This window comes from Micropterus salmoides, unplaced genomic scaffold (assembly GCF_014851395.1).
Source record: "Micropterus salmoides isolate LMB-PRFRI ecotype aquatic unplaced genomic scaffold, ASM1485139v1 Ms_hic_scaffold_22, whole genome shotgun sequence".
Lineage (NCBI taxonomy): Eukaryota > Metazoa > Chordata > Actinopteri > Centrarchiformes > Centrarchidae > Micropterus > Micropterus salmoides.
The window spans coordinates 1,168,929-1,184,780 of NW_024041373.1; the positions used below are offsets into that span (position 1 = coordinate 1,168,929).

The 15,852-nt window shown below is 39.7% G+C and overlaps 2 protein-coding genes across 3 annotated transcripts in view; one reads left to right on the forward strand and one right to left on the reverse strand.

Moving 5' to 3' along the window:
• The window catches only part of vps8 (VPS8 subunit of CORVET complex), a 59,659-nt gene that overhangs the window by 16,952 nt on the left and 26,855 nt on the right, over positions 1-15,852 (forward strand). The window contains exons 7-19 of one of the 2 annotated variants that reach the window (XM_038737352.1): positions 5,128-5,252; positions 6,337-6,423; positions 6,692-6,759; positions 8,284-8,437; positions 8,538-8,597; positions 8,910-9,017; positions 9,719-9,799; positions 10,820-10,990; positions 13,285-13,359; positions 14,178-14,213; positions 14,647-14,737; positions 15,605-15,651; positions 15,758-15,847. In XM_038737352.1, the coding sequence (XP_038593280.1) occupies positions 5,128-5,252; positions 6,337-6,423; positions 6,692-6,759; positions 8,284-8,437; positions 8,538-8,597; positions 8,910-9,017; positions 9,719-9,799; positions 10,820-10,990; positions 13,285-13,359; positions 14,178-14,213; positions 14,647-14,737; positions 15,605-15,651; positions 15,758-15,847 (1,193 nt within the window). The remainder of the gene's footprint in view (positions 1-5,127; positions 5,253-6,336; positions 6,424-6,691; positions 6,760-8,283; positions 8,438-8,537; positions 8,598-8,909; positions 9,018-9,718; positions 9,800-10,819; positions 10,991-13,284; positions 13,360-14,177; positions 14,214-14,646; positions 14,738-15,604; positions 15,652-15,757; positions 15,848-15,852) is intronic. The other variant, XM_038737353.1, reaches the window with a different exon arrangement.
• Positions 73-3,061, reverse strand: LOC119917195 (DELTA-stichotoxin-Hmg2a-like). Its single transcript, XM_038737354.1, has 3 exons — positions 2,598-3,061; positions 1,608-1,710; positions 73-695 (listed from the first exon to the last, which is right to left on the reverse strand). Exons 2-3 carry the CDS (start codon positions 1,673-1,675, stop codon positions 269-271), a joined length of 495 nt encoding a protein of 164 aa, XP_038593282.1. The 5' UTR covers positions 1,676-1,710; positions 2,598-3,061; the 3' UTR covers positions 73-268.

Below are 15,852 nucleotides of genomic sequence, written 5' to 3' on the forward strand. Positions count from 1 at the left end.
ATGATGAAAACAAAATATGTTGAATATGTTGAATTTTAGCTATACATGGACAAATACAAAGAGGACATGATCTGATTGACACAGGAAAGTCTTGTTTTTTATTTGTAATTCGGCGTCACCTTTTGAAATTCACAAGTGTAATAACCAATATTTAGTGTACAATCATGTGCATATTTTAAGTATATTGATTAATGAGCCACTTGAAATGTTAAAATGACTGTGATCGTCTCATATGGTTTACATAACAACAGATCTTTCTTCTTTTGGCTTAATACATGCCAGTATCATTGACATCCACCCTCAGGACTGCTTCGCCTGAATCTGACATGGAGGCACTGACGATAACATAATTACCCTCATAAGAAATGCAGGAGCCATCAGCCTTTGCTCTTACAAAATTATTTTCATTTCCCTTATACATCATATCATAAAGATTGTAGTCGCACTCGGTTCCTCTTTCAAAGATCCCCACAGCGAACCAGCTGGAGTAGAGGTTTCGGTCGTAGGGCACGGAGTACATGACAGCCATGACGTGGCTGTAGTCGTTGTATTCTGCGTTGAAAAGGTCGTAGGTGAAGACGCCCACAGCCCCGGTGGCAGCGCCGGTTGTCTTGTTGAACAGTGCACTGCCAGCAGAGCAGGGACCCACCATGGGTGGCAGAGGGACTTCACAGTGCCCGCTCTCAGTGAACACTCTGAACACAAAGACACAACAAATCAGACCGGTTCATACAAAACCTTTTTTTTCCCAAATCATACTATAGATGATGCTGACATTCTAGTTCACCCTGAGGGAGTTGGATGAGATTGAGGTCAGTGCTTGGACCTGGCCTTGGACCTGGGGCCGTTTCATGTTGAAACAAAAAAATTGCTGACACAAAATTGGAAGCAAACTTGTGTCAGCAAACTACACATCCACCAATGTGTCCCTGAGCAAGACACTTAACCCCCTGGTTACTCCAGAGGCGTGCGACCTGTGACATATATAGCAATTGTAAGTCACTTTGGATAAAATGAAGAAATGATTACATGTGATGTAAATGTAATGTGTCTAAAATAACATTGTACGCTATTACAAACCATTTCAATGTAAGTTATTGTAGACAAAATACACAGTCATGGTTTTGTGTAAAAATGACTTCCAAAGTCCAGCTGAAGCTAATATGAGTCATCAGTACAGGAAAATATGTATTTATTTTATTTATAGAGCACTTAAAGTATATGCCCACACAGTGCCTCAGTCCATCTAAAAGGATGCCATGGTCAATTATGTCCAAGGCAGCTATTAAGTCCAGCAGCACCGTGTGGCCATGTTAATGAGTTGAGATACATGTTGTACAATATTAGAAGTCTTGGTGGCCAGTATGGACAGGAGGAACAAGCAGCTAAATATGCTTGTTCAAAAATCAGTTTGTTTCTTTGTATGCATCAACACACAAACACAAAAAGTGAAACTAATAGGAAATGAACTGTAATGGACTGACCTACTGCTTTGCCTCCTGAGCCATAGCTGCCCCTTAACTTTGGCAACTTTATTTGGTCCTTATTTCATTGTGTTTAACTACTTAATGAAAAATACACATTAAACTCATCAACACTTGTGATACCTTGGATTGGCGAGAGTGTAGCAGCCAGAGCTGTTGTTAATCTCGACAGAGCAGCAGCGATGAGGCATTGTAATGAGGTGTGGAGCGGTGGCAGGGGAAGAGGCTGTAGAGACAAGACAGCATCGTTTTAGTAAATTAAGCATCTCTGAAACAGAGCGACAAAGTCTGATAAAGTCTGAGCTTTTGAGTGGATTGGCAGATGCCTTTGGATAGAAAATACATCATTTTATGATTTCAGAGAAATAAGGCTGCTAGAACCGGTAATAAAGACCTTGAAAAACACTAATGGTTGGTATGGTGGTTGGAAACAGCAGATTCTCTGTGTGCTTGCAGCCTAGAAAGTAATTGTTGTCAACTCACCACTGCTCTCACTTACTTAGTCTAACACAAATACTGTTCTTAATCACTATTTAGCTTGAACGTGGCATGTAAGAACTAACTGAACTAATTACAACAATAATTTCCTCCAACAGCAAGTAACAACAACACTTTCTTGGTTGATTTTTCAGGCTCATTTTGCCGTAATTTTCATTATTATGACTTTTTTCAACTTTATTTAAATGAAGGTTTTTGCATCGCTGGTCAAGCCCCCCGTGGCCTGGAATCTCACAATACCTAGCGAAACAGTCATGCAAACGACAACAGTTATAAGCTGTGAATAACTAGGTCAATAAAAACAATATAATTTTAAACAAATCTAAATCAATGATAACTTGAAAGATTGTGTAATAGCCACCAGCTTTGTGTCTTTATACAAGCCTGAAAGCTGGATTAAGTTAATCAAATCAAACTGTTAGAAGTTTCTCTTTTTAGTCATTTGGTCTACTGTGAATACAGTGGCTCTCGATAACCATGAGGAAATAAGTCTCAAAAAACTTTATCTTTTGCTGAAACAATATTAGCAACATCAGCCTACACTCGTAAAGATGAGCTAGAATCACTAATATGTGCTGTCTAAGTCACCCATTATGTGAATACAAGAGTACTTACTTTTTTGTGATCTGCAGAACCAAAACCAGTGGTTTGTGCTGACAGATTGTTGGTCCAGGTTTCAAGCAGGATGTGGTGGTGAAGTCACATTGCACATGAGCTGCCCACACATTGGATTTTATTGACTCAGGTAATCAGGACCTTTAGGCACCAGTTGACTCCTTATCTCCTGTCCAGTATCAGCTCCCGTTTCTGTTCCCGGACCTGGCCACCACCTTATCACCTTTACAGCACTGGATTGATTACAACTATGAATGCTTTTGTTTGGAGCTTTTTATGTTTGTTTGAGCCTTTTAAAATGGGGATCCATTATTTGCACAGGGCGGGACGTCAGCAGGGTAAAGACGTACTGGTCTGCCAGTTTCAGGAGGGTAAAGACTTTCTGGTCTGCCAGTTAGTCACAGGGTAACACTTTATGAGAATGATGGCACTCTTTTGAAAAGCAATAATAAGGACAACCACAAAAATATGATCAATTCCGTAGTATAGGAATTTGCACACTGCTAATTTGTGATTACACAAACTATTTAAAAAAATATAGTATCATTACTCTGTGCAGATGCATTATTGTATGTTCTCTAACCAAGTCAGACGGATAAGGTTGAGTTGATACTTACTGAATTAAATTTGTATGCTTGTTTTGGTTTAAAAGAAGAAAAGTATTAAATCAATTTAAAAAGACTTTAATTTATTTAAAATTGTTTTGTTTCTAGCTTAAGGAATTTGAAAAAGAAAGAAAGAGCAAATGAAATGAAGCTCTTTTATACAGTAAACCAAGACAGTAATTATGCACTATGTAAATAATAGTGATCAACGGGTAAGGCAGGGCAGTGGTCAGACGAGATGCAATTACAAATGGAAAAAAAAATCAAGAAGGGCGGCATTAGCATTCAGCCCTGCAGAGGCACACAGTTGACAGGGTCCAAGGGGCATGAGTCAGGATGGGCACACGACAGCATATGACAGGATCAAGATATGATAAGATGAAGGAGCCAGGAGCTGCTCCCAGACATCTTTCGATTAGTATGTGCACCACCCAAATGTGTATTTCTTAATTACTGTGCAATGTGTCCATGTACCTTTTTTTTTTCCGAAGAGGTAGGGGTGAATCAAGTACCCGGATCTCATGAGTAACTGTTCATGTCAGTGTTGGTGACTCAAGAAATTGGAGAGGACATGTTATTTTACATGTCTCATCTCTACTTTGTTATGTTCATTTAAAAGTGAAGCAGTGGAACAATGGCTACAAAAAACAACATTTTTATTCAATCCTGTTGAGGGAGACAGGGTGTGAGATTAACAAGAAGCAGGCCAGTGACCGATGATGACCACTGGTTCAAGAGAAACAAATCTTACTTCTAATTCCAATATTTTTATTTACAATGACGCATTATCACGAGTACATCTCACTAGGGCATGTTTAAAGTAGTGTTTGGTTTTAAGTGAAATATACACTAGTCGCCCGAGTACCCGTTCATACGCACATACTTAACCTACGTGAATGGGATGAATGGCATCTCTCCTAATCAGTCCATGTTTTCCCCATAAAGTCTGCCAGTTATCTACTGATCCCACGTCGTTTTACAGTCAGCAGCAGAATGATGACATGTGGCTAAACATGTCATCGCTGGTCAGATTAGGGAGGGGCCCAGAGAAAACTGTGGAGTCCCATATTGTCTTTGCATATGTACACACTCACTCAACATTCATTTTAGTGACCTGTGATTGGCATCATCAGGAGTCGTTGCCGCCTACGTGAATAACAGTCTTACTGTGTGTATCCTTAGCGACATCCTCAACATCGCCCGCTCTGCCCCCAAGAATACATTTGACTAGGGTCACTGGTGTCGCAAACTTCACGTTTTTCAAAATGGAGCTGCCAATAATCAGAGCTGGTTTGTCAGTGGGTGTGTCGCTAAGTAGGGAGGACAGGGGGACGGGAGACAATCATCATGTTGAGCTGCAGTAACAGGAGTGTGAAGAAGTTAGGGATGACCAACAAAATCCTGCTCCTGACCTGGTTTAGGTGAAAGCAGATGCAAAATGAATGAGTTCACGTTCATACTGTGATGTTGTTTGGTTTTTGACTGGGGTTTGATCGGGATGAGGTTTCAGCAGGGCTGACCCATGTCTCTTTATATTGCTGACATAATGATGGGCAGGAAAAGGTATGAACCCCCCCCCCCCCCCCCCCCTGTCAGATGGATCACTCATGCTTAATGTTGTTCATTTTGAGTTCAACCTGACTGGCACTGAGACATCATCGCTCATGTCCATTTTGGTGCATGTTTTAATGTTTGATTGGGTTGATTGCAATTAGCAGTGTTTATTTCATTTCCAGCTCTTCATTTGGTGCCAGTTTGTTGTGTTTTGATATCAATGTACTGTTTGAGTCAGTTTTTCCACTGTTACTTGAGGACTTGGAAAACCTTGCGTTTGTCTTTTTTACAATTTATTTTACCATCTGCACCTTCTGAAAGTCTGTACCCCTGCTTCAGCAGTTAAATGTCCTCTTAACCCTCCTCTCCAGATGCCAACCAGGCTCTGCGGCTCTGTCTGGGTACCAAGGCAACTGGGGCAGAGTTTGGGGCCGTTTCCGCCCTCAGCATCAACCATGATTGCTCACGACTTCTCTGCGGCTTCGCCAAAGGACAGGTATATACAGACAGACAATAACAGGCTTGTTGACTGGGCTTCTAATTCAATTTCTTTAGAAGAAGAACACTGATGAATTTAACAAAAGTAGCTGGTGAGGTTTGGTTCTTTTGTGTTTTTATGTCTTTTTGGTCACGTTGTCTTTCATGTGCATTATGTGGAAGTATGATGCCCTGGTAGAGATTAAACAATATTTGTGATAATATAGCAAGTAAATTCAATGTGGAGAAAAGACAAAAATGGGAATGAGTTAAAAGAAGAAAAGGGCAGAATCAAACAAACATGGCCAGGAAGTAGCATCATTTTGGGATGTGAACATGTATTAGCCGCTGGAGTGTGTTTCAGAGGTCTAGTGGCTGATTCAGCAATGCAACCTAAAACTGTGTGTAGTAGTGGGAAGCCCTGCTGCTATCTTAAATACCAAATAGTAGTGACAGCTGCCTATTGCCATCTGTATCTGCTAGTTTTAAGAGGCATCTGCTGATGGGAAGTGGTATCTGTCAGTGAACCAGTAGTGTCAAGCTCCTGATAAATGGAATCTACTGTCAGTACAACTGCAGTGGTTACACATGCTGACATATATGAGTGAAACCGCACTAATTTTATAGCACTTCCAGATTGCTTGAGCCACATTCTTGTGGATAATCGGTAAAATACACAATTATGAAAATATTGATTGCTGTAATCACAAATCTGACTATGTGACTATTGCAGTACAATATTGGTATCCACTTTACCACTGATTGGTCCTTGCAGTTATAGAGGCTCACCCCTCTCCAGAATCACAGTTTCACACCCTTTGATGAAGATTGATCTGATTTTTTGTTGAAACACGATCTTCCAGACAGCATTTCCCCTGGATAATAACTGTAAATGGATTAAACAGATTTGTGCTTTCCTCACAATATTTGCAGTATTGGCATACCGTACATGTAACTTAGCCACATATTATTATTAAATGAGAGAATGAACATGTTTTAATTTAGTTTAGTTTGAATAGTTTATTAAAAATGATAATTGCCAATCATTGCACTTTAAATCCTGAACAGACTTTCTCTGTCTGTCTTTCTGTCTGCATAATAAGATCACGATGTGGGATCTAGCCAATGGGAAGCTTTTGAGAAGTATCAATGATGCCCACCCTCCAGGGACAGCTATACTGCATGTGAAGGTACAAACACGCACACACATACACTATTATCTATTCAGCCACATATTTTAATAGGAGAATGGCTGTTGGCTGATGTTGTAGTGGCTACTGCCAACACACTCTGGCTCATTTCCCCATACACAAGTATTACCAAAACACCCCAGCTTTAAAACAATACCACACACACACACACACACACACACACACACACACACACACACACACTCTCAGAAATTGATCTTGGTTATTTCTGTCCATTTTTATTATGTCTCTGTTTTTGTGTCTGTAGTTCACAGATGACCCAACTCTTGCGGTGTGCAATGACAGTGGAGGATCAGTTTTTGAGCTGGCTTTCAGGTAAATGACTCTGCTTTAAATTAAAGTAACATAAGATCATACACAATCTTGGTCCACCACCACTTAAGCAGTTTATTGTGCTGCCTCAAGATAACGAGAGCTTTCACTAGAGGGGACTGTTCCACATAGTTTGGTCAAATTCTTTCTCAGTTTAGCCACTTCTTTACCACTAGAATCAGAGAGTGTAGTACATTTTGTCTTAACATTTCAAATCTAGACAAAATGACTGAACAATACTCAGACTTCCAGTCACTGAGTGTTAAAGGTTGCATAGGTACTAGAGGTCTGTTCTGATTCTCGCTCAGATGAATAGTTCAATACAGGGTGCTGAGGCAGAGCCTCTATTTGGTAAACCAATAGCCAAGAGGGCAACACAGGTACTCATAGAACTGGAGCTACAGTAACTATTATTTAGATAACGTTACTGAAGGAAGCAGAACGGGTGGGATGAGACTGTTTCACTAATCAGGAGCGACAGTGTGATTCTGCAGATGCTTGCAGGTTGTTGAATAGAGGGTATGCGCATGACGTCACAGAACGCAGTTATGTTCACTGAGTGGCAGAAAGACGAGCAGCAGTGTTCGCTTGAATCAGCTAAAACACAAACAACTCATCTAAAATGGAAAGAGCTGGACCGCTGGTTCTTTGGTAAGCAGTTAGGATCACTGTCGAGTCCAACTGCCTTTAATTTGAGCAAATAATCACCCAGCCATGGTAACAGATGTTTTGCCACTCAGTCCAGCGTGTTCCAGAAGGGGAAGTGACATCAATGCATACCCTCTATACAACTTTGCATTAGGACAGTAATTCATTTGTCCTTTCATCCATCTGTCACATTATTATTCAGATTTTATTTGCTGTCATAGTTTTAGTCTTCCTGGAAAAACAGCATCAACAAATATATTTGCTTTTTTTTTTAAATGTGACTTAACTTAAATATGTATGTTATTGTAAAACAATACACATTTTTCTGTGTTATACATGAATGTATGAAATCCACTGTTTTTTGTTGTTTTGAAAGCAGCTGATGTTACTGGTAGCATGCAGTTAAAGGAGAACATAAAAGATGTGCACATTAGAATTAAAGCTCTCTCTGGCATCTTAATAACTTAATAATTACAGCAACAATGTGAGTTAATGCAGAAATAGACCCCTGCCTGGTAGAATCCCATCTCTTTAAAACTCCACGCACCAAGTTTTTCAGTCATTACACTGTTGTGTTGTGTTTTATTCAGTATATGTTTGTGATTTATGTAACTTGGCCACTGAAACATTGTATAAGCATTATATAAGTTTTATTTAGACAACAGAATTTTGTAAAATTACAGCCCGATCTTGCTGTTTCACTTCCATAGAAATGCAATTAACAAAATAGTTTATTGAAAAAACTGTCTGCTGAAAAGTACCTCATATAATTAAAAAGAATGGTATACACACTTACAGTTACTTGCAAGCTTCATTCTACTTTGTTACAAATACAGGGGTGTGTTTCTGGTAATGGAATCTGTTTCTCTTTGTGTCCAGGAGGGTGATGGGGATGCGGTCCTGTGACTCTCGATGTCTCTTCAGTGGTTCTAAAGGGGAGGTCTGCTGTATTGAACCGTTGCGTGCTCCTCCAGACTTCAGAGACCATCCCATCACACACTACTCTCTGCTGGCTATGGCCTCTCTTACTAAAGTACATGACGACGCACAGCTGCTTTCACAGTGCATCCATCCTCTGCTTTTTCACCCAGCTGTGTGTAAACTTTGGGTTGTTTTTGGTTTTATTTGAACAGATTCTAGTCATTGGACTAAAGCCCTCGCTGAAAGTCTGGATGACTTTTCCCTACACTAAGGTCTGTATGAGTGCTAAGGTTATCAGTTATTGTGAGTTCCAGAATTTCACTGGAACTCTGCTGATGTGTTGCTTCTCAAACAATGTCTACAGTTTATGAAATTATGATCATCATTTATAACTTATGTGTGGGCTCTGTTTTCTGCCCAACAATGCAATGTCTGTTAAAGGCTGTGACATCAACTGCACGACCACAATAGTGCGACATGGAAGCAGTGTTTTAAACCTTATTTTTACACAAATGAATGAGCATTTGAAACATTACTTTAAGAGGTTAATTACTGACGTGATGTGATGCTTTCTCTTTTACTAGTCTGATCCGTCCAGTGTTCCTCAGCTGGCCTGGCAATTTGTTCCTGTTCAGAAGACTGTTAACCCGATCCTGGCTTTTTGCAAAGGAGATACAGTCCACTTCCTCCTGGTATCTGCTCAACCCCTTCTTAACTTCAAAACAGCAAAATACACAATGGATTTCAAGTCCAGTTTTTTGTTGTTGTGACTTTTGTTTTTCTTCTCATTTTTCTGCTCTCTGAACTTATCTGATATTTGTTTCAGATAATATAATAAAATCTTTTGCAGATGAAATTATGGGCTATCTTCCGCCTCTACTACTTAGAACCACACTCAGCAATTATTATGAATAGATTTTGCAATTATGACAGTGTATTTTGTTTCAATAGTTTTAATTTAGACATGGGACTACAGTCTAATTTGTAAATTATGTCAACACAGGTTTAATTACTGTATGAGACGATAGGTGAGCTGTAGTCTGGTTGTTGGTAACAGTACAGGTTTTAGCCTCTCTAAATGGCTGTTCTTTTGAGAATATTTACATGGTGCAACACACAAATATATGCAGTCAGTGCATGTTTTTGCAATGTTAGATAACCCTTGTTTGATGATACATGGTATTGTTGTCCAATATTGTTGAATCATAGCCTGGTCATACATTGACCTCAGAAATACTCACACATTGCAGTCTATGTGCTGCAAAGATTCAGAAATGTACAGCATTGTCTTTACCCAGTAACTAATGGGCAAGTGTTTCCCTGTATTCTGAGAGAAATGATGAGCAGGTACAACTGTCGTGTTTGAGTGTTCTCCTCTGCACTTCTATTTCAGGTAAAGAAGGAGGAGACGGGGACCATCCATGTCATCAAACAACGACAGCTCCACCTTAGCTGTGACATCATAAGCCTCAGTGTAAGTACCCAACTCAAGACACTAGGCCGGTACCAGTGGCTCCCTTTGAACATTCACAGACTTTGATGTCCGTTCCTGCTGAGTCTGTGAGGGCTCAGGACTGTCCCACTGTACAATCTGAGTTTGAGGGCTCTCTGCAACTTTGCTTAAGGGAATAACCCACAATGCATAGCATTGTTACAGTATAACGGTAAAGACAATGTATAATTGCACATTGGGGAAAAAAACAAACATAAACAGCCAGCAAATGACATTTGCCTTTTAAATATGTGTAGCAACATGTGTTGCTAGCCAGCAAAATCTACAGCACACTCTACTGTCCGGTCTGTGAATGTTTGGTTTAGGGTAGATTTGGTATTAGGCCAATTGCACATCCAACAGAAAATTGCTTTGTACAAGCCAACATTGGAAGAGGAGACCAAGCTGATCACCAAACACCTGTGTGAGCTGAAAGGTTTAAAGGGAGAATGAAAGGCGACAGCCCTCTTTCAGACAATAATTGTGAGCTCAAAGTGATTAATTGTCTACTACCTGGATAAAGCATATTGAGCCGGATGATGTGGCCTGCCCCCTGAAACAAAGACAGGTCCCGCCTCCTGTGACAACAACATGGTCCACCTCCTGTGATATTCACAAACCTTTGATGTTATGGGCCTGTGATTTTTAAAGTTGATTTAGCCCTTGTGGAGATTGAAAGTCCTGTCACCATGTTTTCAATGCCCAATGATGCACAGATTTTTCTTTGTTGCTTATGTGTCAGAAAATCAGTGAGGACAACTAAGATAAGATAAAACAAGCTTTCAGTTTGCAACAAGCTCAGTTTGCAAGGGAAACTGTGTGTGCAACGTTACATTTTGTTTCTTATTCAACATCTAGTTGAGTTTTCCTCTGTTTACTATAATTTGATGCATACCACAGGTGTGATCTTACTCCGACATGGCTTGTTATGTGTAAGTAAAGACAAATATCTTTGTTTGCTGTAGTGCTTGACTTGTTCCTTCTGTCCCTTTGTCTCTACAGTGGATTAATAGTCGTACACTGGTCCTGGTTGACAGCCACGAAAAGCTGCAGGTTGTGGACCGGCCCAGTCAGGAGGTTTTGGAGACTCTGGACTTGGAGCAGGTGCAACTGGTCTATAACAGCCGACATTTCAAATCGCTGGCTACTGGAGGGAATGTCTCCCAGGCTCTGGTGAGGGATTAGCTGATGGGGGACAGGATCAGAGAAGGGTCCAGTTTGAGATGAATGTTCCATAACGGTCTTTACTTTAAAGCCTTAGAGAAAATATATATGGATTAGGAAGGTAAGATACTAGAGATTATATTTAACTTTTTAGGCTTATTGTCAGTCCATCTTTACTTTGTGCAACTGCCTTTTATAGCACATTTCAACTAAAGAGTTTAAGAACCAGAGGGACTAAACTCAGGAACTAAACTAGTAACTAAAAGTCCTTTTTGCACTTCCTGAAGAACTGTGAAGATTAAACAAGATAGATTGATGATGACAATTGTGACACACAAGGAACAAACACACAGTCATCCTGTTGTTATTTGTATTTACTTATGTGTCTCAATGTTGTGAGACCCTGATGTTTGAGTTGGATGTAGTGAATGAATAAAAAGGACACAGTAAGTAACAGTATAAAGTAAGTAACCAAAGCTTTTAGCACTTTTTGGGGACGGATGATCAGTGCAGATTCTCACTTGGGCCACTCCCTGGAGCTCTCAGGTTCTATGATCAGTGGGGTGGGCTCGGCCTGCTATCTGTGATGAGGTCTTTATCACAACTACTTAGCTGGTTTGTGACTGGAAACATCATGGCACCACTAATCAGATGTTCAATTCAGAGCTCATTGCGGTCCTAACTTTTGTATTGTTACAACACAGATGCTGCACAAACAGGAGCAGGTGTCTTTCAGACTGGAAACAGCAATTTAGGAGCAACGTAATAGAAAAGATCCAAACTACACTGGATACCTTTTTATAAATCTTTTTTTTTACTGTGATGAAGATGTCATTTAATAAAGTCTGTGTACTTCAGTGTACTTTGGATCTTTTCTCTGAAGTCTGTCCTTGATACAAGAAGGCCCTACTGTGAGAGTACCGGACTGGCCTTATTCCTAACATCTTCCTTCATCTAGCAATTTAGGAGTGCTAGCAAGGTTTGCTAGATTCCAGCGTTTAGCACATCCAGCTGCTTTCTGGGCAAACAGGGCAACACAGAGCGTAAATGAAGTAGAAGAGTGCAGAAAGAAAAGAGAAACGAAGAAGAGAAGAAAAAAGAAGAGCAAGGAGTCAGTCTTGTAGGCTTTTCTGTTATTATAATCTCTGCTAGGCAGAAACCACTGGTATGAAACTTTGCACCTCCCACAACTAAATCTCTTTTCTTATCTCCCCTGAGAGTGAAAGGAGGGGTGGAACAGGTACACACACACACACTCTCACCTTGTGTGTTAGTCAGAATTGGTGTATGAACTTGAATTGTGTCCTATTACAATTCAGGTTATTCATATATCACCTATGAAAAAAGTCCAAACAGCATTTTCCATATTAGTGGATATGTGTAACACTTCCAGTATGTTTATATTGTCCATACATCAAACTCAGAATATTGAATCAAAGCCTCATACTCTTATGATGTTATGATAAGCATATCATATCAATTAGCACACATTCCCTTTTTTTATATATTGATATATCAGTTCATTTATTCTTTTTTTTTCCTTGTGTCCAAGAGTAGTCCCTGATGCCCCTGGAGTGTGGGGATGTTTAATTATCCTAGGGAGAGTTGCTCAGTTTCTTGTGCAGGGAATGACGTTCTACGACCACACCCATGACACCTACAGCCTTTAAGTTTACTGTCACAATATCTTTTCACCACCTCTGCAACAAGGCCAATCTGATCATTTCTCTCTTTGTCAGATACTGAAATGTTGCTCCATGCGTTTCTTTGAGTCTGTGGCAAGTTTAATTACATCATCATCAGACCAATCCTGATCTTTCTTCACTGGCTTTAATACACGCCATGACTGATTTTCGAGTACCCTGAGCTCTAAAGTGTTAAATGGGCTAGCTCAGGGTTACCTCTCAAATCGTACATCAATCTTCATCATTATCTACATTCTTATGATTCTGGATCCAGCCCCGGAATTCTCAAAAAATCAGCTGATTTAAAAGTATTTTCACAGTATGGTTGCTTTGGAGAAGTCTTCCCACAATGGAACAGCGAGAGCAACAGGTTTGCAAGTCTGTCTACAAGCAACACACTCAGGTTATTTGTAGGTTAGCTGCAATCCCTCTTCCTCTTGGCCATGAAGGGATCCCTTTCTAATCTGACTAACCTGTTAAAGTTTAAAATCTGTTTAAAAATGCACTCTAAAGTTCAGCTGAAGCTAATATGAGGCCTTGTTAGTCTCATTTAGCCAGTGATAATAAACTTAAGTTCTGTTTGGACCTCTGTCTTTTAACAGTATGTCTGTGTTCCAGGCTTTAGTCGGAGAAAAGGCCTGCTACCAGTCGGTCTCGAGCTACGCTGGACAGATTGTCTATTTGGGCACCAAGGTACTGAGTTATATGTGTGTATTTTTGCTTTTCAAATTAATAACAAAACATGCACAATTTTATCATTATAGTTAAAATATGTCAAATAAATTAATAACATACAGCAATGCACTCATTGATTCTTCACCTGCATCGCTTGCTTTGCCTTTCTCATATTTTCTACCTACTACAGTTGCTGGTCATATAATTAGAATTTCATCAAAAAGTTGATTTATTTCAGTAATTCCATTCAAAAAGTGAAACTTGGATATTATATTCATTCATTACACACAGACTGATATATTTCAAATGTTTATTTCATTTAATTGTGATGATTAAAACTTGTTATGCACCAAGATACCAAAGTAAGTTGCTTGTATATGTAAACCTACTTGGCATTAAAGCTGATTCTGACTTAGATGCAAAAAGTTACATTTATTATTTTTATACTTTGGGCAGGTAATTGCATAATCACTTAATACACCATGCATCTTAGAAGACTGGCTTATTTTGTGGAATTCCACAAATCATGTTTTGTTATTTGCGCAAAAACTCTTGTATTGGCACTTTTTTCCAGCAGTGTGGAGTGATACTCAGTCCTAGACCAAACATTTCACACACCAGGCCTTTGTGGAAGGCTGTAAACTTCACACCCAGAATATATTGTTGCCATTATCTATCCCAGATAAATACAGGTATATTTGTCAGCAATTTGATAATGATTAATAACAAATATTTAATGTTTTTGTCACTAAGTAACCCTTCTCCAGAGAAGTCCACATGAAAGTCTGCGGTTAGGTTTTCTTATTCTTTACCTGTGATATTCTCTTGTCTTGCAGTCAGCTCACATAATGGCTCTGAGGACCTGGAGAGAGGTGTGTATGATGATGTTTTAATTAAGTAAAAACTTGAGTCTGCAGCTGTAGTTCCACACAAATCACTTATTATGAAGAGTGGTTTACAATAAGGGAATAATTTAGTGTTACATTATATCATTACATAAGAGTGATCTCACAGGATGGCTGCCAAGCCACAGTTTGTATAAAAAAACTGCACTACAGAGTTGCTGTGTATGTGTGTATGTTTATATATGTACAGCATAGATATTGTCAGTAAACAAGTTTTTAAGCAGGGATGATGATGTAATGGGAATAAACTATAACTATAGACTATTTGCTAAAAATCCATGAACAGAAGATATGTTTCTCCATGACCTCCTTTCTATTGGACATTTAGTTTACATCAGAAGACCAACCGCTCAACATGTATTTGATCCATGTTGCTTCTTGTCTCTGTCTGTATGTCCAGCGTTTAGACTGCATGCTGAAGCAGGAGCATTTTGTTGAGGCTCTCTCGCTGGCCTGGTCCTTCCATGAGGGAACTGCTAAGGCTGTGGTTGGTGGGTATTATGCATTTCACACATCCAGCAACCTGTAAATCAATCTGTTCATCACAGTCACACAGTAGGTGTTTTTGATCAAGTCAGTCGTAGTTGTCTCAGAAAAAGGTACTTTATTACAGTACTACTCAGCACTTACTACTAGTGGCCGACCGATACAGGTTTTTCATTTGCCAATGCCGATATTTAGAGAACAGAGTGGCCGATATTAAAACTAAGAAAAGTCATGTAGTCATATTCCATTATTCCATCAAGACATCCAGTGCCAGCAAAGCAACCCCAAAACATCAGTGATCCTCCACCATGTTTGACTGTAGGGACCTCTTAGCCACTGTTGTTTTACATGGATTGTTTTTTTTATTTGTCACTCGGCTGCATTATTCTCTACAGTATAACAGTATATATGTAACTCTAACCAGTAATGTTGTTAGATTAGAGCTGCTGTCATTTAGGAGAAACGTGTTAACATTTAGAAAAGCTGATGTTGACTGAGGACATTTAGGGCTCCAAACTAACTTTTTCACCACCTTCCCAAAACTCACAAAGGGGCGCACTAACATCGCTCCACAGCAGCTTACTGACCAGGCTGCTGCAGATGTGTCTGCAGAGATTGTTTGTTAATCAGCCTCGTGAGTGCAGGCATTGGCCAGTGCTGAATATCTCGAAGATGGTAGCCCTCTGGTGGCAAGCAGCAAAGGGGATACCCATCTCTCCCAAACAAAGGCAAAAATTGCCCCCCTTCAAGAAAAAGTTACTTATACATACAATGTTAAACTGCAAAATCAGCAGAACTGAAAGTTCCATGTGATTTATTGTTGTTAGACAGATGAAAGATAGAGGATAATGTGTGACTTATGTTCATTCCAGGCCTGTTTGGAGATCCAGTGAAAAGGAAGGGAGTGGTAGGTGATAAGGTGAGAATAGAAATCCACTGCCTGCTGTATCAAATCTATCTACCCCAGACAGTGTACTCATTCTTGTGCTCGTTTTTTGAATATGAACCATTCTCTGTGTGTGCAGATGGTAGAGATCCTTTTCCAGTTTGCAGAGCACGCTTTGAAGAAGTGTCCAGAACAAGGCAAGATTCAAGTGATGGAGCAACATTTCCATGTAAG

Bases quoted from the DNA above. Each gene is read 5' to 3' on its own strand.
- LOC119917195 (XM_038737354.1), bottom strand. From the start codon at position 1,675: ATGCCTCATCGCTGCTGCTCTGTCGAGATTAACAACAGCTCTGGCTGC. The intron at 696-1,607 runs GTATCACAAGTG...CTTTGTGTTCAG, and splicing joins TACACTCTCGCCAATCCAAG to AGTGTTCACTGAGAGCGGGC.